Source organism: Diabrotica virgifera, chromosome 9 (assembly GCF_917563875.1).
Source record: "Diabrotica virgifera virgifera chromosome 9, PGI_DIABVI_V3a".
NCBI classification, from domain to species: Eukaryota; Metazoa; Arthropoda; class Insecta; order Coleoptera; family Chrysomelidae; genus Diabrotica; species Diabrotica virgifera.
The window spans coordinates 179,688,333-179,714,033 of NC_065451.1; the positions used below are offsets into that span (position 1 = coordinate 179,688,333).

At 32.7% G+C, this 25,701-nt stretch overlaps 1 protein-coding gene across 6 annotated transcripts in view; it reads left to right on the forward strand.

Annotated features, from left to right (window-relative positions):
- Nucleotides 1-25,701, forward strand: part of LOC126892156 (phospholipid-transporting ATPase ABCA3-like) — a 361,018-nt gene that overhangs the window by 213,038 nt on the left and 122,279 nt on the right. For all 6 annotated transcript variants that reach the window (XM_050661619.1, XM_050661614.1, XM_050661615.1 and 3 more), the window contains exons 3-4: nucleotides 20,210-20,434; nucleotides 23,538-23,665. In XM_050661619.1, the coding sequence (XP_050517576.1) occupies nucleotides 20,210-20,434; nucleotides 23,538-23,665 (353 nt within the window). The remainder of the gene's footprint in view (nucleotides 1-20,209; nucleotides 20,435-23,537; nucleotides 23,666-25,701) is intronic.

Here is a 25,701-nt window from a genome sequence, read left to right on the forward strand (position 1 = left end):
AGTTTCGTCTTTACTTGAAGTATGCTCCCTCATACATATATCCTTTACGAGCCTTACGTATAGTCCACAATACATCGTCCTTTTTGGAAGATAATTACAAAAATCTTAAAAATGATCTTAACTGCTTCGTTTGAGCGAGGCTACCACTTTGAACGAAAAATTTCAAAGTGCAGTTTGGACGCGTTTCCGCGTCCCGAGTCATTAACATATTTAGGTTGTCGGACTAACGAAACTCGACTGTGAATTTGTCGGACAAGAGATCATTATTAACCTTTATTAATTAAATATAAGTACTTTAAATTGAAAATTAAGAGTTTTGTAATAATAAAATCGTAGAGTCCGACACCCGCAAGATGCCACTCTAGCAAGGTAGTTTTGTTATTACAAAACTCTCAATTTTCAATTTAAAGTACTTATGTTTAATCAATAAACATTGTCGATCTCTTGTCCGACAAATTTACAGTCGCGTTTCGTTAGTCCGACAACAGTGGTAGACTCGCACAAACGAAGCAGCGTAGACCATTTTTGAGACTTTTGTAATCATCTTCCAAAAAGGACGATGTACTGTGGACTAGTGCTTCTCACTACTAAAATATTCAAAACCAAAATAGGGGAGTGCATATAGATTTTCACTTCGGAAAAAATCAAACAAGATAGAACTTTTTGTAATTTCATTAAGAAATGTTTAATACACAACATATCAAAAAGTTCTACTCGAGAAGTGGGTGCTTCATTTTTTATTAAACAAATGCACTACGAAGTTTGATGTTTTTTTAAATAACTCCGAAAATATAAATTTTAGAACAAAACCGACTTGAGAATTGAAAAATTCAGAAATATTTTACAAAAAAAACCTTATATAAAGAATTTTCTAAAATTAAATCTGTATCTTCTACAATTTTTTATTTATAACGCTAAAGTCACCCTTCTCACAAACATTGGCGCACTGTAAACTAGCGTACAGCGAAGTGCACGGTTGAGTTATTTTAATGTAATTATTTAACTAATAGATCAAATGAAATTTTACAAATTGAACCTAAAAGAAGAATAATTAAGCTATCTTATGGTTATAATAAAAAGAAATAAAATGTACGGGCATAAGTACGGTGGGGGTGGAAAATGAGCCTTACATGAATATTGTTTAAAAATGATTTAAAAATGTGTAACTAATACAATGTTTCTTATAAAACCCTCAATTTTGCACAACTTACCTTTCAAGTATCGTACTAATTGATGTTTCATTCAAAAAAAATCTCAAAAATTTAATTCAAATAGAATAAAAATGTATACCATTAATTCAAATAATATGACGTCTTAAAAAATGTAATTTTTGAAATCTTCGTAGTTTTATAGAATTACCACCACTTTAAGACGATATCACTCAAGTTTGAACAAATCTATTACAGTTTTATAAGTGTTTTTTAAAGCTTAGGATGTAATCTTTAAAATTCACTAAATTATTTTACTTTAGAAATGAAATAGACTATTTCTTTTTGAGAAAATTAAGAAAGATGACAAAAATGTAATACAAAAACCAAAAATTACCAGCTAAAAAAATGTTTTAAAGTGATCAAAACTCTTTTCTGTAAAACTTACCTAAAATACATTTAATAATAAACTTGAATAATAATAATTGCTCAGCAAAAAAATTTTTTTTAACTCTTATACAATATGTCTGCGTAACTTGGAACCTATTGATAACTTTTTTATTATCAGTTTTACGAAAAAGGTTATTCTTTATAAAATACTCTGCATCGTATATAATCTGGGATGCAATCATCAAATATCACATTTAATGAATTTTTATACGAGGTATGTCAAAAAATATGAATTTCACTCAAGAGTAAAGTATCGTTAAATTTCACAATATCGAAAATTGTGGTTAAGAAAAGTTGTTTGGAATTAAAAAATTTGTTTTAGTGTTTAACTACATCCTTCTAATTAGAATATTTATCAAAATAAATATTTATATTTATCAAAAGTTTAATATCTGATGGTTGTATCTTAGATTTTAGACCAGGGATAGCATTTTAAGAAGAATAACTTTTTTTCGTAAAAGTGATAATAAAATAGTTATCAATAATTGTAATAAAATGATGATGAGTATCCGTAATTTGAGAAAAAATTGACAGAAAATTTTCGATTAGAATAATGTAATTGTATATTTAAACATAGTTTTTAATTTCAAACAACTTTTCATAATAGCATTTTTTGATATTCTGAAATATAAAGGTATTTTACTCTTTAACGAAATTCATATTTTTGACATAACTCGTATAAAATTGATAAAATTTGATATCTGATGCTCGAGTTTTAGATTTTTGATTATCCAGAGCATTTTATGAAGAACAACTTTTTTTCGTAAACTTGATAATAAAAAAGTTTTCCATGTGGTTCCTAGCTACGCAGACATACTGTATAAGAGCTTATGTATAAGAATTTTCAAATTGCAATGCCATATTCGGATTCAGTATAATCAAAAACAAAATAGAAACATGTTTGATCAAAGTAAAATGATGAATTTAACGATATTTTTAAAATTATTAATACAAAACAATTGTTATTATTTAAACAATTAATAAACAATTAGCGGCCAAATCCGCTAGTAGAACTTTTTACTTTAACATGTATATAAACTAACAAAAAAGTTTTAGAAAAATATAAGCTTGTTTGAATTTTCCCGAAACAATGCATATTTTCGTTCTAATTGCACTCCCCTAAAAGAAAATAATTCAGACTGATGTACGTTACATTATAATAAAGGTATTTTTAAACATCCTTTCATTACTTTATAATACTTTTGTAAGACTTGTCCCATTCACTGTATTTAATTCATAATACTTAAAAAAAGTTTAAGGTAGGTATCGTGTATCGACCCAAGGTTGGAGAATTAATGAATAATTTAAAAACTTTGCTAACTACAAAGGACATTATCGTCAAAACGGTGAATAATGTATGTATATCAACAAAAAAACTAGAGACGAATTTGACTGAATTTACAACAAAGTACAATAATAGTAGTTTAAAGGTAAATGTCCTACATATACATTGTTAAAGAGTTTTAAGTAAGGGTTAAAATATAGATAACCCAATTTTATATAGAAAGAATATGTCCAACTTTATAGATATTTAATTGACAATAAGGTTTCTTTTATTTCAATATACAGATACGTATACGCTGTGAGCTCGTACGTAGAGGGGATATTTAAAAATTCGCGAGCGCCAGTAGTGACAAATATGTAAACGTTTACTGGAAATTTGACATAAATGTCAAAGTAATTAATTTAAAATTAAAAATAAAAACATTTATTATAAAAAATATTAGTTGGTAAAAAGCTGTGGTATATATTTTCACCTTAAATATACTTACGTTTTAAATATTGAATTTAAGTGTTTTTAGTGTTCCGTAATATGTAATTATAAATTAATCTATTAATCTTAGCGCCATCTACACGATAATTGTGAAAGTATCCGAAGTAAGAAATTAATATTTCTTAAATACTGCAAAATCTTAAAAAAATCGATTACAATTTAATTACTTTTTTGCGTTGTAAATATTAAGCGATAACAATTAAATAATAAATTTAAAAATTACCGGTGAAAGTCGCATTACTAATCCGCTAGGAGCGACACCAGCGAAGCTCAGAGCGTATACATACTCAAAAATATACAGGGTTGAAATAGAGTGATACAGTGACATGACCGTACGTAAGAGTGCCGTATCAATGATTCTCCGAACTGTTGATGCTTGCTTAGATCTTGCTAGATAAAGAAGAACAACAGGAAAAGAAACAGAGACTACAAAAAAAAAACGCTTTTTGGTCCATCAAGTTTCGAATAAGAGAGCAATGTAAAGGGAATTCTCTACTCTATATAAACAGTTGATGGATGACGGAAACAATTTTCTGGAATATTTCAGAATGCCTCTAACCATTCTTTCATGTTGTTGAGTAAACAACATAAAATATCTTGCTATATCTTGCTAGATAAAGAAGATCAACAGGAAAAGAAACAGGGACTACAAAAAAAACGCTTTTTGGTCCATCACGTTTCGAATAAGATAGCAATGTAAGGGGAATTCTCTACTCTATATAAACAGTTGAGAGACACAATGAAAATGTTAAAAACGAAAATGGAGAACTGATGATAAACTTCTGCACAAATAACTAACTTAGAATAAACAACACATTTTTTGACCACAAAGACCAACACAAATATACATTCAACAACACCCGTGGACAAAGATCTATGATAGATTATGTTGTAACCAACAGAGATATACATCCATCAAAAATAATCGACGTAAGATGCCTCAACTCAGCAGATATAGGTAGCGACCATAGCAATAGCCAAAATAGGAATCATTATGAAATATTTCACACCTAAGAGGGCAGCACCAACACAAACAAAAATCAAAGTCGAAGGACTACATACGAAATCCACGGAATACTTATACAGGAAAAGAATATCAGAGAAAATTGCTGAGAATGGAATATTAGAAAACGATAACATCGATGAAAGCTGGCAAAACTCAAAGATAACATAATCGACGTTGCAACAGAATCACTTGGAGAGAGAGAAGTAACGAATACTCACATATTAAAGAAGAAAACCCCGTGGTTTAGAGAGGAAGTTAACAAAAAATGCAAAGAAAAGAAGAAAGCCTTTTTACAATACAGGACAAAACAAACACAACAGGCATACAACCACCACAAACGAATCAGAAACGAAACGAATACTTTAGTGAGCCAAAAAAAAGGGAGCAGTGGCAGAGTTTCTCAAAACAGATGGAACACGACTTCTACGGAACACAAAAAGAAGTACGGATAATGATCAGAGGGCAAAGAAAAGAAATGAACGAAATACTTACTTACTTTCCGTGTCCGGAACACCAACAACTTTAAATTCTGTATTTCCAATGGTTGGCCACATAGATGGCCCTGTCATTTGCTATAATTAAGTCTTGTTCTGTGCAGGTCTCTCTCATCTCTGTGCATGATAGTAGATGCCGGCTGGTCTGAACCGCGCCATAGTCGCAGGTATCGTCCTCCTGGTATCCCCATTTTTTCAGGTTACTAGCACAACATGAAACGCCGGTTCTTAGTCTGTTTAGCGCTTTCCAAGTCGGATACGGTAAATTGTGTCCAGCAGCCATTTCCTCCGAGGGAGGAAAATGTGTCGCAGTAGTTGACGCTTGCCATAGGTGTATTCGGCGCGTCTCTGGCGCTTCGGGGATGGATCTTGATGTTTTCAGGAAGCTTTTCCGAGATCTTAGTCTGCTTGGCTGAGTTTGGTGGTCATATAAGGGGTGTCTTCGGTCCGTCTCCTGCTTTTTCCGTTCTACCTCTGACGTGACCTTTCTCCTGATTGGTGGTGGAGCAATTCCAGCAATGGGGTATACCTCTTCGATAGGTGTCGGTTTCAGGCAACCCGATATTATACGGACCGTTTCATTTAGAGCCACGTCGACGTTCTTTGCGTGAGCAGAGTTTGCCCATACTGGTGCTCCAAACTCCGCGGCCGAAAAACATAATGCCAAGGCAGAAGTGCGGAGAGTGTGTGGTTGTGCTCCCCATTTTGTATTAGTTAGCTTGCGGATGATATTATTTCTGGCACTTACTTTCTTCTTAACATCTTGACAGTGGTATCGGTAAGACAGAGTTCTATCCAGACGGACGCCAAGGTATTTTGGCGTCTTGTTGTGTTCCAGCATCTGACCACGCCATTCCACCTCCAGCGACCTTCGGGCATGCTTGTTTCTCAGGTGGAAAGCACATACCTGGGTTTTTGTGGGATTGGGTTTCAGATGGTTTTTATCATAGTATAGAGCTAAGTCTCCCAGGGCATCTGTCAGCTTCACTTCGACTTCATTGAAGGTTCTTCCCTGAGCTGCCACCGCTGTATCATCAGCGTAAATAAATTGCCTTGTTTGTTGGTGTATGGGTTGGTCGTTGGTGTATATGTTGTATAGAAACGGCGCGAGGACACTTCCCTGTGGTAGCCCATTTTTTTGGTCCCTCCACCGACTGTTCTTGGACTGGAGCGTTACGTAGGAGCGTCTATTCTGGAGGAGACATTTCACTAACCTTGTTAGTCGGAAGTCCTTTGTAGTTTCGTAGAGTTTTGCGAGTAGCCGTTGATGGTTAACTGTATCATAGGCGGCAGTTAGGTCTATGAACGCTACTCCTGTTATTTCCTTCCGTTCAAAACCATCTTCAATATGTTGGGTGAGATTAAGAATTTGACTGCAGCAGCACTTTCCGGGTCTGAATCCTGCTTGTTCTGGAATAATTTTAGTCTCCACATATTCTGCGATCCGGTTCAGTATCATTCTTTCAAAGGCCTTGAAAAGGTGGCACAAGAGAGATACAGGTCTAAAACTCTTTGTATCCGCCGGATCCTTCCCTGGTTTTAAGAGGGCTACCACTCTAGCTTTTCTCCAGATTTTGGGGATTTGTAATGTACGGATGCAGCAATTCATCATTTTTACGAGCCACTCTACGGTTTTTAGTCCAAAGTTCTTTATTTGCTCTGTTCGTATGTCGTCCAGGCCAGCCGCTTTATGAACATGAACGAAATAATAAAAGCGAAACATATTCAGAAGGAAACATGGGCAGACTACTTCCGATCTCTATTTGCTAAAGGCGACGATAATGAACCAATAACACCTGAAGTTACGACAAACGAAGAAATAAACATCGAGGAGGGAGAGGTAAAGGAAGCACTAAGAAAATTAAAAAATAGAAAATCTCCAGGAGAGAATAGAATATCGAACGAACTCCTAAAGTACGGAGGACAAGTTCTAACTAAACAACTATTAAAACTAATACAAAAAATAATAGAACAAAACAGAATACCACAAGAATGGAGATCAAGAATCCTAATACCTCTCTTCAAAAAAAGGAGACAAATCAGACCTGGAGAATTACAGAGGGATTAACTTATTAAACACAACATTAAAATTAACAACAAAAGTGATAACAAACAAATTATACGAAATTATAACATTAGCAGAAGAACAAGGTTTTAGGTCGGGAAAGTCATGCACTGACGCTATATTTATAATGAGGCAAGTTCAAGAGAAATCGTTGGAATACAACAAACCGGCATATTTATGTTTCGTGGACCTTAAGAAAGCATTTGACAGGGTCACATTAAAGGACGTTATCCACTCTGGGAATAACTAAAACGATAGAAAACATCTACCAGAACAACACAATAAAAGTAAAAGTGGAAGATGAACTAACTGACCCAATTGAAGCCGACAGTGGGATAACACAGGGGGATTCCTTGAGTCCTTTATCGTTCAAGCTGATCATGGACGAAATAATAAAAAAACACAACTAAAAAAGGATACCAAATGGGAAAAAAAAAACTTAAAATAATCTGCTATGTGGACAATGCAATACTAATCTCTCAAAGTGAAGATGATTTACAACGTATGTTGCACCAATTCAACATAATCGCCAGAAAATTTAACGTGTTAATTTCCTCAAAAAAGACAAAATGCATGGTTATAACAGCAGATCCAATAAGATGTAAATTGGAGCTGGAAGGTCAGATAATAGAACAAGTGATGGAGTTTAAATACATAGGCATCACACTATATAGCTACGGAAGGCTCGAAACAGAAGTGGAAGATCAAGTGAATAGAGCAAACAGAGTCGCAGGTTGCCCGAATGACGCAATATGGAGAAATAAAAATATCGGAAAAGAAATGAAAAGCAGAATTTACAAAACAGTCATCAGACCAATAATGACATACGCGGCAGAAACACGACCCGACACAGAGAGGACAAAAAGATTGCTCGAAACAGCGGAGATGAAAACCCTTCGAAAAATCGATGGTAAGACTCTATGGGACAGAGCTAGAAGTACAGTTATATATACGACGGAGATGCAAGGTGGATAACATTAATAACTGAGTAAGAAACAGACGAATAGAATGGAATGACCACATAAGCCGAATGACAACAAATAGGGTAGTCAGGACAGCCAGAGACGGTTCCCCAATAGGAAGACGATCAGTGGGAAGACCACGAAAACGATGGAAAGACAACTTACTAGAGGCACATTGAAAAAACAGACAGAGTCAGGTCTATAAAAAAGAAGAAGAAGAACATGGATGACTGAAACAATTTTCTGGAATATTTCAGAATGTCTCTAACCATTCCTTCACTAGAAATACTAGAAATATATCAAATCAATGGAAAAATTCCAATAGTTGGCTGTATACCATAGTTTAAAAAAACTCATACAGAAGTAAAAACTTCAGTTGTATGCTGGTAAAAAATGGTTTATTAAAAAACTTCATAAAAAGTTGTGCAAAACGTTTTCGTTCTAATTCAGAACATCTTCAGTGCATTCAACATTATAATATATGGTTTACATGATAGATTTAAATAAAATATGGTGAATACAAGTCGATGTTGAAGGATTAAATTAGTACATGCTTAAAGGGCAACATGCTTCCCTGCTCGAAAAACTGCTCCCTGCTTGAACTGGCAAGTACCTAGTTTTTCGAGCAGGGAAGCATGTTGCCCTTTAAGCATGTACTAATTTAATCCTTCAACATCGACTGGTATTCACCATATTTTGTTACCACTCTAATTGGTGTGCTAGTTTCAACTACTCAGCAGAATGCACTGAAGATGTTCTGAATTAGAACGAAAACGTTTTGCACGACTTTTTATAAAGTTTTTTAATAAACCATTTTATACCAGTATACAACTTGAAGTTTTTACTTCTGTATGAGAAATATATCAAACTAGAAATATATCTAAAAAAAAAAATCACACACTACAGAAAAGCTATCATACGAGTAGAAGGGTTGATACCATTTGTTTGAGTTGTTTTGATAAATGAGTTAAGTAAACTAATGGAAAAATTTTATTTAAATAATATAAATATACAGAGAGAGTCTGTAATTTGGAATAAATTGAATATCTCAAATACTAATGGTTTTTTTGAAAAATGCTCAGACCCGTCGATTAGTATTTCAAATTGTCCTTTTTGACATACAATAATAATGTATACAGGGTGTCTCAATTTAGAGATATGACGTCATCTTTGATTTTCTTAAATGGCAACACTATCATTTTGATAGCTATTTTGATCGGGTGTGTAAAGTTATACATAACTGCAAAATATCAAATTTTTATTCTCTACCATTTACAAGATAATAAAAAATAACAAAGTTATGTCTGTAATTTGGAATAAATTCAATAATTTAAATACTAATTGTATTTTTAAAAAATGCTCAGACCCGTCGATTAGTATTTCAAATTGTCATTTTTGACATACAATAATAATGTATACAGGGAGTCCCAATTTAGAGATATGAGGTCATCCTTGATTTTCTTAAATGGCAACACTGTCATTTTGATAGCTATTTTAATAGGGTGTGTTAAGTTATACATAACTGCAAAATTTAAAATTTTTATTCCCTACCATTTACAAGATAATAAAAAATAACAAATATATGAAAAACAAGTAATCGAATAATAATTTAATTTAATTATTTCAATTAAGCAAATGCTCATAATGTTGCCCACTGACTATTTGACAATAATTAAGGGTAACATTATGAGCATTGGCTTAATTAAAATAATTAAATATTTCAATTATTATTTGATTGCTTGTTTTTCATAACTTTGTTATTTTTTACTATCTTGTAAATGGTAGGGAATAAAAATTTAAAATTTTGCAGTTATGTATAACTTTAAACACCCTATCAAAATAGCTATCAAAATGAGAGTTTTGCCATTTAAGAAAATCAATGGTGACGTCATATCTCTACATTGGGACACCCTGTATACATTATTATTGTATGTCAAAAATGACAATTTGAAATAGTAATCGACGGGTCTGAGCATTTTTCAAAAAAAAAAACAATTAATATTTGAATTATTGAATTTATTCCAAATTACAGACATAACTTTGTTATTTTTTATTATCTTGTAAATGGTAAAAAATAAAAAATTTATATTTAGCTGTTATGTATAACTTTAAACACCCTATCAAAATAGCTTTCAAAATGACAGTGTTGCCATTTAAGAAAATCAATGATGACGTCATATCTCTAAATTGGGACACCCTGTATACATTATTATAGTAAGTAAAAGAGGACAATTTGAAATACTAATCGACGGGTCTAAACATTTTTCAAAAAAAGAATTAGTATTTGAGATATTGAATTTATTCCAAATTACAGACTCTCTCTGTATAAAAAACGCAATTTAAAAAATTTAATGATTTACAGGAAGCTGTTATTTTACTAAGTAGCTAAAGGCTAAAAAATACAAGAAATTAAAATTCATTTCACGTTTTGGTAAACCAGTCTAATAATATAAAAATCGTGACCCGTCAAAATAGCCCGGTCAAAACAGCCCCGTCAAAAACGCCCCGTCAAAAACGCCCCGTCAAAATAGCCCGGACACAAAATAGCCTCGACAAAATAGCCCGCAAACAAAATAGCCCCGACAAAATAAATCGCACACAAAATAGCCCCGGTCAAAACAGCCCCGGCTAAAATAGCCCCGGCTAAAACAGCCTCTTAGGAAACACCTCCAATAAAAAGTTTTACCTTTAAACAGAGTACCATTTTTTATTTTAAATCACTATTCTAATTGGGAAATAAGCCACAATTTACTTAAAAGAATTATTTTATTAACGTTTCGACTTCCACTTCGGACGTCGTTGTCAAAATACAAAATATTAATAAATTAAACAAAAATGTTGTTGCTCAGTTAAAAAATTCTTCTAATAATTTAATTTAATCTGATTCATTCATATCGGCAATTCAGATGTACAGTATGGTGCAAATGGAAGGAATAGATTCGTTATTTGGTAAACCCGCAACATTAAGGAAAAATCCTGAAATAGATCGATTTTTATTTTTAAGCTCATTTGAAAGGTTATTTAGTTCTCTATTTAGTAATATAAACAATTACATAATTATTTATACAAGGTGTCCAAAAACTTTTTTTTAATTTAAATTATTTGACAAAAAGGAAGAATATATTTAATTTATTTAATTTAAAATGCATTTTACTGTTGCCCGAAAACATAATAAATGTTTATATCATAAACAAACATTGATTTTCGCTTAAATTAAATGTTCAAACTTCCAAGAGGCAGAGAAGACATGACTCGAGTTCTCTGAAAAGAAAATTTTATTTAATGTAGTTAAGATAAACATCTGAATAGAGGATACATACCATTTCGGAAAAAATTTATTTTTAAGGCATTATTTAATGATGAATTCTGAAGGGAGTTTTTTTGTCGGGGCTATTTTGTCGGCAGGCTGTTATTCCGCGGCTATTTTGTCTGCAGGCTATTTTGTCGGAGCTATTTTGTGTGCGGGATATTATGTCGGGGCTATTTTGTCGGAGCTTTTTCGACGGGGCTATTTTGACGGGGTACCATATAAAAACTTAAGGAACTTGAGTAAAAACTCAACAAAGTGAGTTATTGATGGATTATCTGAAGATGAGACGATTTCAGACCCAGGATCGTACTTAAGACCCAGAATAGAATTTTTAGGCATCAATTCAATTAACATCTCATCATTCATTAGCCGTGGTCCGTTAGTGAAAATAACAATATCGTCGGCGAGAAATCCATATTGACGGCCACGTCAACAACACTGACAGAACTGTCCGACCACTGTACCAGGCGTGTGCAAATTAAACCGTTTCATAGCCGTTTCGCGGACACGACTGCATAAGCAGACAGTAATTTCTCATAGGGTCTGCATAAGCAGACAGTCATTTTCATTAGTGTCTGCATATGCAGACGTGTCCCTGAATGGGTTATTTATCCCACAGGGTTTTTTAAACGACACCCCTTTAAAAAAAAACTAGCGAATTTTTTGTTCAAAATCTCTCCCAAACTTTACCCTTATAAGCAGGTGTATTAATAATAAGCCTAGAAATTAAATATTTTACAAATTCAAGAAAGAAAATGGCCCTATCTAGGTTAAAGTTAATAATGGGAAAGCTATAATTTAAAAATAATATCAAAAGGACAATATTATTTTAGTTAATATATACCTAGTATTTTCCTACAATCGATATACTCATAATAATCAGCTGTGTAAGCTAATAAAGAGATCAATTTGATGTCCACATATTGGTATAAAGTAAACATAAATTATTTAGTAAATTATTAATACTATATTATATTATTTATGATACATACACGTGGTGTCCCAATTGCTTTATAACATTTAGGGTAAAGTAATATTAATTTATCGTTAATTATTTTTAGTTCAATTTATAATATTTAATGCTATATAGATACCTTCATAATTTTAATCGAAAATATTGCAATAATATCAAGACTGATATATTTTTTGCACTGTCGAAGAAAAGACAGTAATTTTTCATAGTGTCTGCATAAGCAGACAGTCATTTTCATTAAAGTCTGCATATGCAGACGTGTCCCTGAATGGGTTATTTATCCCACAGGGTTTTTAAAAGGACACCCCTTTAAAAAAAAATACTAGCGTATTTTTTGTTCAAAATCTCTTCCAATCTTTACTCTTATAAGAAGGTGTATTAATAATAAGCCTAGAAATGAAATATTTTACAAATTCAAGAAAAAAATTGGTCCTATCTAGGTTAAAGTTAATAATGGGAAAGCTACAATTTCAAAATAATATCAAAAGGACAATATTATTTTAGTTAATATATACCTAGTATTTTCATACAATCGATATACTCATAATAATCAGCTGTGTGTGTAAGCTAATAAAGAGATCAATTTGATGTCCACATATTGGTATAAAGTAAACATACATTATTAAAAACAAATAAGTTTTCAATCTAATAGCACATAAAACAACACCCAAAAATGTTAATCTACATCCTACCAGACTGAAAACAAAACCTTCTCTGGTAACACCTCCGAGGCTTCTACAATTTGCAAGCCATAACGGATGCTGAGACTAAGGAAGATGAGGGAATTTTACAATTTATAATTCACGTCCCATCTGCTCAGCGCGCTAAAGTTCCAACGAGAATGGTTCCCTTCGTACTACAACCAGAGTAAACATATAAATCAAAATTGAATAACCATTTTCAAATTCGTTGAAACACGAAACTACAGCCGCATCATTATTCCAGTTCAATCAGCCGCATTGAACTGAGTGAACTGAAATATTCCAGAATATATATAAAAAAATTGTAATTTAAAAATAAAAAGCGATCTGTTTCGGCATTCCCTTAAAATCTAATAAGTGCCAAATATCGAGGCGAACTCTTTTCTTTGGCCCACCCTGTATAAATTTGTATTCATTGTGAAATCTGTTGAAAATAGATTAATTTTTATTTCATTAGACAGTTTATTTGAATTTTAATTACCCTGCCCGCAAACGCTCAAATTTTGACCATTTTGATTTTTGGCGATTTTTTCATGTAACTCCTATACGACGTAAGTCTGCAACTCCAAATTTTTACTCCTTATTCTACTTGCTACGGGCTAACATTGAGCCAAATTTAAAATTTTTTCATCCCATTTTTTCTCCCATCAGAGATATGTAAAAGGGGTCAAACTTTGAGATTTTACAAAAAATTACATTTTAGAGAATTTTTTTTTAATTTACTCAAGTCTCAAAGCTTAAACTTTTTTATTTAAAGTATCTACCTATGTCTTTTCCAGAAAAAAATTACAATCCATTATCGGCTTGCCTTATGCTGTTCAAAAATGCTGAAAATGGCATTTTATCAGTTTACTTTTTCAAACTGTGAGGTTCATTTAAGGCCTTAGGGGTAGTTTGAAATTAAATAATGCTATAAGCCTTTTTTTAGAGTATACTTTTCTAAAAAGTTTGTTTTTTGTGTTATTGTTCTAGGACAACGCTTAGTGAAAATATTGGCTAAAGAGCGAAGCCATGTTTTCCGTGAAAATGATCGATACGCTTTAACAAAAATGGCCGTCATCGCCAAATTATTTTTTTTAAATACAATGAATGCGATTATGTACTCTCTATAGACATAAGTTTATGAGGTAGAAAAATAAAAAATATTAAAAAAGTCAAGCAACCAATTTAATTTATATTGGACCACTTGGCATGGATTGACCCATATTACCAGAGGTGGCGCACATCCACACTCCCCCACACGCGACACTATAATTTTCAATTCAGTCAGATTTAGAAAATCGAAAATTTCGTGTATATATTATATACAAGAAATTTTCGATTTTTTAAATCTGACTGAATTGAAAATTGGGCCAACTCCCATCTTAATGTTCAGGAAAAGACTCACCCATTCATATGTCAACTATCCATTTTGGTCGACGGGTGTGGATTTTACGGCCCTTCCTATTTAGGGTCTGTTTTTCGTTCTCGTCCCCAAAACTCCCAAAAACTTCGAAAATTTAACTCCAACCTTTTCGGCCTCTGATAGTACTGATCATTACCTTTCTAACGCATGTCTAATTTTGAAAATCGGTTATACCGTTCAAAAGTTATCGAGCTCAGAAATATGACTCAATTTTTATTTAAAAAAAGGGATGTCGATATGTATGTATGTATGTATGTATTTTGAATGTATGTATGTATAGTATGTATGTATGTGGAAAAGTTAAACCGATCTGAATTTTTTTTCTGTGTTTAAAGAGGGGGTCAGGGCCGATTCAAAACCGATGTAGTTTGTGACTTTTGACCACCCATAAGCAAGCTATAGGACTTGGTAGGTACAAAACGGCATATTTTTTGGGGGTATATATCTCGGTTTAAGAAGAGACAGGAGAACCGCAAATACACTAAATCAATAGTATTGAGTTAAGCTTTCAAATGCTGTCTAAACCGCAAGGATCAAACATACATACGGCTCAGTATAGCCGAAAAACTGAAATACTAAACTTTGAAAATTTTGGTTTTTCGACAATTACCCAAAATTTCAACCTACGAATTGCGCCAATAACTGAGCGTTTGTAGAAGGACTCTAGGCGAATCTAACGGTGTATACCAGACCTCATATCCGGGAAAATTCGAATTTTTAAGGCTTCGTAAGTATAATCCAATCTATTTCTTATGGGAAAAAACGGTTTTTCAAGCTCAATAATTCCTGTAATAGCTTCAGTTATCATACTTGACCTAGATTCATCAAATACTACTTGTCAATACTTTTCAAACTCATGTTTAGTGATCAAAATCGGTTAAGCCGTTTAGAAGTTATGAAGCTACAAAATTATAATCCATTATTTCCAACGATTACTTCCTAAATGGTTTATGTTGTAGTTGTTACGACGCTAAATTTGATCTGGTAACGGGCAATTGGAGTTAATTTACCGGCCATCCCAATATTTTTTTTTTCAATCTATTTCGAATAGAAAAAAAAATCGAGTGTACATTCGATGGATACTAGATCATTTGGGAGATAATGCGACAAAGGCGACTATTTATAAAGTTTAACGTGTAATCGAGAAACATTGCGTTTAACTTCATAGATTTAATTTATAAATAACTTTGAAAAACTCCTGATACAAGAATAAAAATCCGCTAAACGCGTAAAAATAAGTGACGCATACAATATTCCAGCTACAAAAGGTCTGATATGAATATTACGTGGCGCGAAAATGTATTTTCATTTTGATGCAAAACAAAATTCTAGTTTTATTTTAAAAGAGTTTTCCATAATATTTGCTAAATTTGAAATAAAACGCGCCACAAAAGAGTAACTTTGATACAGTTTGAATTTTGAAACCCTTTTGTGGCGCGTGTACTTCAAATTTAGAAAACATTATGGAAAAATCTTTTAAAATAAAACTGGAATTTTTTTGCATCAAAATTAAAATACATTTTTGCGCCACGTAATATTCATATCAGATCTTTTGTAGCTGGAATATTGTATGCGCCACACATTTTTACGGCGTTTAGCGGTTTTTTATTCTTGTACATATAATACACATAAGATCGTCCCTCGCGACGTCAGAGTGTATCAGGTGGCACGCGGCCTATAAGCATAGTTCACGCTCCCAGCGGATAATAAACAGTCTAAATTGTGTGTTGTATTTTGAAACGAGACAACATAGGTGTCATTTCTTTATTCTTTATTTTATAAATCCTAATCCACGATTAGACGTTGGTACATGGTAGTAGCAGCAGGTGAGTGTTGGTCTGTGGATCTTCCTATAAGCTTTGCAACATTACACATATTTGTTAATATCCCAAGTTCGATAGGTAGGTACTCATAAAGATGCCACCTATTCACAAGCAAATACACAAGCAAATTTTCTTACAAGCACAAGACCGATTTAGAGGTCGCTTGCACAACATTAGGTACAACAATATATCGCTACCTTGGAGTAAATACCTTGACCGTTATATCTCAAAAAAATGACATGTAATGAGAAAATGACAAATGAGTGATGACAGTTTATGCCTATGGCTGTCAGATGGCAGAAGTGTCGTCATTGTCATTCTAAAAGTTGGTCCGACATTTTTCACATAAAGTTTGTTCTAGCATCAGTTTCAAAAGGTTTCTAACCATCAGCGAATAGTGGACCAGCGCGAGTAGAGGGGATAACACTGGTGACTGTATTATGTTCTCTCACTGACCAACTGTTTGCTGACGGTTTCTGACTAGTTTGACTGTTTGCTAGAACAAACCTAATAATGTCATGTCATAACTCAGTTGTTTCCTAGGTATTCCCTCTCAGTTCCCTAGATGAACATACTTGTTTTGTGAAAAGCTGTGAGTTATGTCAGTATTAATACGCCAGTCAATGGAAGCCAGAATAGGATATTACCTCCGAATTCTATCCTACTGCATGTATTTTAATGAAATTTTGGGCCCAGCCTCTACTTATCTCCTAATTCAAAGTCTACCCTATGCCGATGTGTGCTTTTATCTTGGGGATGGTTCCCACCCCTTCTGAGGGGTGGAAACTTTTTTGGTTAAATTAACCACGGAATTCGCTAAAGAACCTAACGCTAAAGAATCCGCTAAGCAAAAACTGTTCTATGATTTTTTTTTAAACTCAATACTTTTTGAGATATTCGTGGTTGAAAATTGGCCATTTTCATTGAAACATAATACCTTTTCGAACGGTTTTTTGCGAATACCTTAAAAACTATGCATCTAACTAAAAAAACTATATTTAACATTTTTGTAGGTTACAAAGAAACAAAGAGACACTTGCCTTCATAAATCTTCTAGTTATAATACAAAAAGAGATATGGTAGGTGAAAATAGTTTCTTTTTTGGTACATTCTCAAATTTCTGTATTCAACTTGAAATTACAGAGAAACGGTCGATTTTAGGTGTATAATTCTACTAATACCTTTTGTAGTGCTTAAAGAGACTTTAAAATGATTTATATTAAAGGTCCATTACATTAAAACTAAGCGAGATATGCTGCAAACAAAATTGATAACTAATGTATTTTAAGAAAAAACGAGAAATAATTTTAACCCCCATCCACCAAAATGTAAATGCATTGTTTTCCTTAAACGATACCTTTTATTTTAGTGTTATTTCTATGTTCACAAAGTTGTACGGGTTTAAAACGAATGGTTTTTTAAAAATATATATATCAAATTATAGAGCGCATTTTTAAATTTTCTCAAAAATCTTCCTTTTTCTCCATGTAACTTGAAAATAATAAGAGATACAGTAATGAAAAATAAAAAGAAAATTTTTGTGTGAAAAAGCCCTACATTTTTGTGTGGAAGCTTTTTTTCGTATCTCTTATCTTTTTCGAGTTACATGGAGGAAAAGAAGATTTTAAGAAAATTTAAAAATGCGCTCTATAATTTGATCTTATTTTTTTTTCAAAAACCATTCATTTCAATCCTGTACAACTTTTTGAACATAGAAGTAACACTATAATAAAAAGTATTGCAGAAGGAAAACGATGTATTTAAATTCTGATGGATAAGGGGTTAAATATATTAGTCATCAATTTTTTAAAGAATATCTCGCTTAGTTTGAATGTAATCGACATTTAGTATTGCTCATTTTAAAGGTCTTTTCAAGTACTACAATAGTTATTGGCATCATTATACACCTAAAATCTACAGTTTCTCTGTTATTTCAAGTTGAATACACCGATTTGAGCATGCAGCAAAAAACCAAACTCTTCTTACCTACCATATCCCTCTTTGTATTTTAACTAGAAGATTTATGAAGGAACGGGTCTCTTTGTTTTTTTATAACCTACAGAAATATTTTATATAATTTTTTTGTTAGATGCATAGTTTTTAAGGTATTCGCAAAAATCCGTCCAGAAAGGTGTCATTTTTCAATGAAAATGGCCAATTTTCAACCACGAATAACTCAAAAAGTATTGAGTTTTCAAAAAATAATAATTATACAGTTTTTGCTTAAAATTAGGTTCTCTAGCCTCTTCCATGGCTATTTTAACCAAAACATTTTTCACCCCCGAGAAGGGGTGGAAACCACCCCAAGATAAAAGCGCACATCGGCATAGGGTAGACTTTGTTTCTTGAGCTATTGCCTACTTACTGTGAAAATATCAAGTTAATCGATGTAGTAGGATGACTGCCCTCATTACCCTCATTGACTGCCCCATAAGAAGTATTATCCTATTTCATTTAAAGAACAATGTAACAATTTGAGATCCTTGCTCAAAAACAGTCTTCTAAAGCAGTTAAGGTTATGTTTAAAATGCATTGTAGTACCCATTCTTTCGAGTTATGTTAGTATTTCAGAAAATTATTAAAACCAGTCGGTCTTGACGGTCCAGTTAGCTGGGGCTCAGTCGATCGACAAGTTTAGTGGATTTGCGATTTGCGGTCGCTGGTTCGAGCCTCAGCTAGGTCATGAAATTTATAAAAAAAGGCCAACGCCGTAGTATAAAACTCAATAGAGTCTACGGCTTGGTCTGGAATAAACTGGCGTCTGATCGACCTATGGAGGAGCGGTACGGGAAGGGATAAGGGCTTCCGGCTTGGTGATACTCCTCCATAGATCCCTACCGAAGGGCGTTGACGCCTAAGAACGGTGTATACATACATTAAAACTTTTTGAATTATTGAACCCAAGTATCTAAAAAAATTTTTTCGACTTATGGCACCCGGTTGGAATTATTTCATGGAAGTATTCAACAAAAGTTTCTTAGAATTGGTCAGTTTATCCACTTCCGGACTTATTTTAGACGTATATTTTTTCATCCCCCGAGTAGGGTTGAAATATCCCAGAACAAAACAAATATCGGTACAATATCAGTCTTTTTCTTTGACATATGTTAGCTATGTATGTGCCAAATTTCATGTCAATCCAAGCGGTTCTTTCAAATTGGGAGAAAAAGCTGTGAGTAAATGGAATAAAGTAGGATAAAAAAATATGGGATTGACTATAGTCTTTTACAGGCTAGCATATACCAAAGCCAAAATATTAGCTTGTTCTTAGTTATGGGTAAACTTGTAAACGTAATAAATGTATCGATTTTTTAAAGGTGCACTTTTGAAAATTGTCACATTTTAGTCACATTTACAAGGGAATACCAAAAAAGCGGAATATATATGTGCGTGAGAGGTATACAGCAGGGTCTAGCGTTGGAAAATGAAATAAATATTAATCACTATCAGGAATATAAATAATTGGGCTTAAAATTAGGTACACAAGATGGAATATTGGACAAGAATATCCGAGAAAGGTGCACACACGAGAGAGAAGCTGTCGCTTTATTGAACACAATCCTGTGGGACAAAAATATCTCCAAAAAAAATAATAAACCTAACATCTATAAGAGCTTTGTTAGGAGCAATATGCTCAGAACAACTGAAATGGACTTCTGGAGAAGAGCTGCTGTTTTATTAAGAATAGATAAAATCAAAAATACAAGAATATTGGAGATACTAGATGTAAAGCATACTAAAGAATTGACGATATAAAAAGAAATCAACTAAGATGGTTTTGTCACGTACAACGTATGGAAGACGACAGATTACCCAAGCAAGTACTACAATGGTCACCAAAAGAACGACGGAAAAGAGGAAGACCTGGGAAAAACTGGATAGAGGGAATTCATAGGAAAATTAGAGAAAGAGTCTTGAACGAAGACATGTGTTACGATACAGAACAATGGCGATTGGTAATCGGAAGACGTCGTAGAACGTTATGAACCGATTATATGTATGTCACATTTTGATATATGACGGTATTCTTCCAAAGTAGCGATATATGTGAATAAACTAATTTTATAACTAATTAAACTAATCATAACTTACTTTTAGGAAATTTGCACTTGTCTACTCACCGTCCAACCCTCCAATAGACCAAGTGATGAATTATTTTCGACTCGCTTTTAAAAATGTCGTGGCCTTGGAGAGCTCTCAGGCTCTGGAGAAATATTTCATAACAAATTCGTCCAACATTACATTCGCTGGTATACAGTTCGATGATTCTTATAAGACCTTAAAAAGTTTAGACGACGTTAAGCACCTACAAGTATCAATAAGGTAAAGTATATAAAATAAAATAAACATGTATACACCATTTTTATTCAGTTGCAACGCGAAGGCAAAACTGTCTTATTTTTCACTTAGAACAGAGAGAGCAAACCAGCACTCTAAATCGACGATTTTCGACTCTAATTGGAGTCATCATCAGAGAGGCGTAGGGTAGACTTTGTTTCTTAAGCTATTGCCTACTTACTGTGAAAATATCAAGTAAATCGATCTAGTAGGATGACTGTCCTCTTACCCACATTAACTGCCCTATAAGAAGTATTATCTTATTTCATTTAAAGAACAATGTACCAGTTTGAGATCCTTGCTAAAAAACAGTCTTCTAAAGCAGTTAAGGTTATGTTTAAAATGCATTGTAGTGTTCTTTTAAGTTACGTCAGTATTTCAGAAAATTATTAAAACTTTTAGAATTTTTGAACCCAATTATCTAAAAAAATTATTTCGTGTTATGACACCCGGTTAGAATTATTTCATGGAAAAACAATAAAGTATGCAACAAAAGTTGCTTAGAATTGGTCAGTTTATCCACTTCCGGACTTATTTTAGACGTATATGTTTTCATCCCCCGAGTAGGGTTGAAACATCCCAGAACAAAGACAAATATCGGCACAATATGAGTCTTTTTCTTTGACATGTTAGCTATGTATATGCCAAATTTCATGTCAATCCAAGCGGTTCTTTAAAATTGGGAGAAAAGGCCGTGAGTAAATGGACTAAAGCAGGATAAAAAAATATGGGATTGACTATAGTCTTTTACAGGCTAGTACTTAGTACGTTCTTTAACGGTAAAATATTGCAAAATCTCTATATTTTAAAGAACCGCTTGAATTGACATGAAATTTGGCATACGCATAGCTAACACGTCAGAGAAAAAAAGTGATATTGTGCCGATGTGTGCTTTTACTCTGGGGGTGAGTTTCATCCCCTCTTGGGGGTGAAAAAATACATGTATAAAATGAGTCCGGAAATAGATAAAATGACTAATTTTAAGCAATTTTTGTTCCAGAGAGTTTTTTCGCCAAGTCAATACTTTTCGAGTTATTTGCGAGTAAATATGTTCATTTTTCAATAAAGTAACCACGTTTTTAGACGGTTTATCGCAAATAACTCAAAAAGTAAGCATTTTCTAGAAAAAACATGCTTATTAAAAATATAGCACGTAAAAAACGAAAAAAAAAAATGGTGAATATGCTAGGGCTCTATACCTAGCAGAAGCAGAGTTATAGCTAATGAAAAATAGGTTTGTATTCGTCAAATTCGAAATCGAATATTTCAATGAGAAATAATCAAAAAATGAAGCACTTTTTGGGGAAAACACATTTCAACTTTTTTAAAGTGTTTAGAAAAAGCTTTATTTCTGATTTATAAAAAAAATTCTAGCGTCAAAAGTAAACAAGTTACGCTGAAAATAAAGTTGGTGCCTTTTGTTTTGATAAAAAATCGGGAAAATCGCCCTCTAATTAGCATATCTAATGAACTTAATCGTTACTACTTCACAAGTTTCTTACTCGTATATGTATTGTTTATATGATCTGTAGGTCTCATCGGTTCAAAGTTTTTATTTTTGAAAGGGCTGCAGTTAAGAGGATTTGAACGAGTCACTAATCACCAGTGTATGCAAATTTAGAAACACCAAATCTTAACCAGTTTTTGTCTTAGAGAAAAACAAAAAAATACAAAATATTCAGAAAAGCATAGCCGATTTTTTTGTTGCTTAAGATTTTTGGTGTCTCTGACAATTTTTAAGTTATTAGTATTATGAAACAAAGCATGTTTTTCAAAATTAAATTTTTTTTAGTTTTTTTTTAAAACCAACTTTTTTCAAAAATAAGCACTTTGAATTAATGAAACTTACAAATCATATAAATTCAACATAAGTAAAGTAAGTTGTGAGGCGGTAACGATTAATTTCATTTAAGTTACTAATTAGGGGGTAATCTTCCCGATTTTTTTTTGCCAAACCATAAGGGACCAACTTTATTTTGGGAGTAACTTATTTACTTTTGATGCTAGAAATTTTTTTATAAAATAAAAATAAAGATTTTTTTAACACTTTAAAAAAGTTGTAATGAGTTTTCCCCAAAAAGTGCTTCATTTTTTGGATATTTCACGATAAAATATTCAATTTGGGATATGACGAATATGAACCTATTTTTCATTAGCTATAACTCTGGTTCTGCTAGGTATAGAGCCCTAGCATATACATCATTTTTTTCAGTTTTTTACAGGCTATATTTTTGCTAAGAATGTTTTTTTTTTCTAGAAAATACTTACTTTTTGAGTTATTTGCGAAAAACCATCTAAAATTGTTGTTATTTTATTGAATAATGAACATATTCACTCGCAAATAACTCGAAAAGTATTGAATTAATGAAAAAACTCTATAGAATAACAGTTGATTAGAATTAGTCACTTTATCCATTTCAGGACATATTTTGGACATATATTTTTTACCCCCTATAGGGGGTACAGAAGAATTCTGAAAATATCATGGACAGAACACGTCACAAACAAAGAGGTTCTGAGAAAGATGAATAAAGAAATGGAAATACTAAATACCATCAAAACAAGAAAATTGGAATATCTCGGACATATTACACGTGGAGAGAGATACAGCTTGCTCCAAATAATTATGCAGGGAAAGATTCAAGGAAAAAGAAGCATAGGGAGACGCAGAATATCGTGGCTGCTCAACCTGAGAGAGTGGTACGGATGTACATCAAATGAACTTTTTAGAGCAGCCGTCTCTAAAATACGAATAGTTATGATGATTGCCGACCTCCGCCGCGGAGATGGCACTTAAAGAAGAAGGTGTCATATACTTTGATGACTATAAACGAAAGCGGTTAAATTTCAATAGCCAAGAGAACAGAAAACAATTTTTATCTAATCGCTTTTATTCATGGCCATCAAGTCCAACGTTCTCACTGTTCCATAGTACTGTGAATATGCACTCGATACAATAATTCGGATAAATACAAAGATATTTAATTATTCAATATCTGTATATTGTCCACAGTCTGGATGAATCTATAATAAAAAATAGGTAAAGAAACAGGATTTGTTTTAGTAAACTATATTTTTTTTTTTTTAGATTTCCAGGAGAAACCAGGTTAAAGTTAGATCCTTTTAATTACAATAACTGGAGAACGAATCTCATTTTTCCAATATATCAGCAGCCAGGACCTCGACTTTATAACTTGATTACAGGAGCAGCTCCAAGTAGGTATATGTAGAGATAGCCCAGTCGGGATAGCATTTGACCTTGCATTACGAGCTGCCCCAAATTTTATTTTTTTGATCTTTAGGGGGGTTCAATAGTAGTATAAATTTAAAGTCTTGACTGAATTTGACCGTTGCGTTAGCCGCCATCTTGATTTTAAATGAGAACCGTTTTTGCTCAATATCTCCGCTATATTCAGCTTTTCGACAAAAAGTGAAGAAACTGTGACAGTTCTTTACAAAACTGTGAAAAAATAGTGACAGTTAGAGCATAGTTATGGATTTATAAAATTATCTCGTTTATTATTAGTTTTACAACAAATTTGGACTTATACATATAAAAATGAATAAAATTAAATTTTGTACAATTTTGATCTCTTTAATATTTTTGATATAATTAATATTTAAGATAGTGCGTATGCGGTAAAGGCGCGAGCGTAAGACCTCATTGATTTTATAGCAATTGTTTTTGTTCAATATCTCCGCCATTTTCAACTTTTCGACAAAAAGTGTAAGGACTAAAATTGTTGCAATTATGATTTACTACAATTTTTCGAGAGAACCAGTGGCGGGTCTATGAGGGAAGGGAATGAAGAAATTTCCCCCAACAGGGTCCAAAATTTAACAAAATTGTTGAAATATTAAAATATGCTAGCTGACATGAAACTTAATTATCGACAGACAAATTCAACCAATAAAACCCGCGAGTTAATACAATTTAGTGAACTAAATGCATATGAGTTATAATTTATGTCTTTAGTTTGGTTGGTGTTTCATTGGAAGTTTCAAAAATTGTATAAAATATAATTCTCTTTATTTTTGTTTATGTACAACTATGTCGTAAAGTTAATAATAATTGAAACAATTCAATAATAATTATGCTTCCCTTCCGCTTCCATTATTTTCCTTCTTAACTCGGAGAATCTTGACCACATAAAAAAATTGTGAAAAAGAAATTGTAGGAAATTGCGTTTCCAACAATTTAGTTCCTACCGTTTTTGTCGAAAAGTTGAAAATGGCGGAGATATTAAGCAACAACGGTTCTCCTTTAAAATCAATATGGCGGCTAATGCAACCGCCGAATTCAGTTGAGATTATAAATTGACACTACTATTGATCTCCCCTAAAGGATAAAATTATAAAATTTGGCAGCTCGGAAACAAGATTCAATTCAGTAATTACATATGCTCCCCCACCACTTTTTACTATTTCCCCATTTAACTCTGAAAATATCAACCGCATGAAAAAAATTATTAAAAAGAAATTGTATTTGGAACAATTTTAGTTGAAAATGGCGTAGATATTGAACAAAAACAATTGCTATAAAATCAATCAGGTCTGACGCTCGCGCCATTATCGCATACGTACTACTATAAATATTAACTTTAGCAAAAAAATGAAAGAGATTAAAATTATGTAGAATTTAATTCTCTCTATTTTGTATAGAAACATTTTTGTCGTTAAACTAATAACAAACGAGATAATTCAATAATTATGCTCTAACTGTCACTATTTTCCCCCATAACTCGGAAAATATCGACGGCATCAAAAAATTGTAACAATAGAAATGATAGAAAATCACATTTTCAACAATTTTGGTTGTTATACTTTTTGTCTAAAAGTTGAAAATAGTGGAGATATTGAGCAAAAACAGTTCTCGTTGAAAATAAAGATGGCGGCTAACGCAACAGCGGAATTCAGTTGAGATTTTAAATTTACACTACTATTGCCCCCCCCCCCCTAAAGATTGGAAAAATAAAATTTGGGGCAGCTCCTAATGCAAGGTTAGGCCTGTTATTCGTCTAACCCAACTGGACTGAGAAGGCACATTACATTGAAATAGGTATTTATATTATTAATCTACTTCTCTACTAAATAATAGGTTTTTGGTTTTTTTTTTGGCCTTAATTTATGCATTTATTTAGTTTTCTTGGTCTTAGCCTTCTATCGTCTACTGTTGTTAGTTGTCTCTCTGAACTTCTCCCATCTTTCTCTATTCTAAGAAAAACACTTCCAATTTGCTCTGGATATTTTTT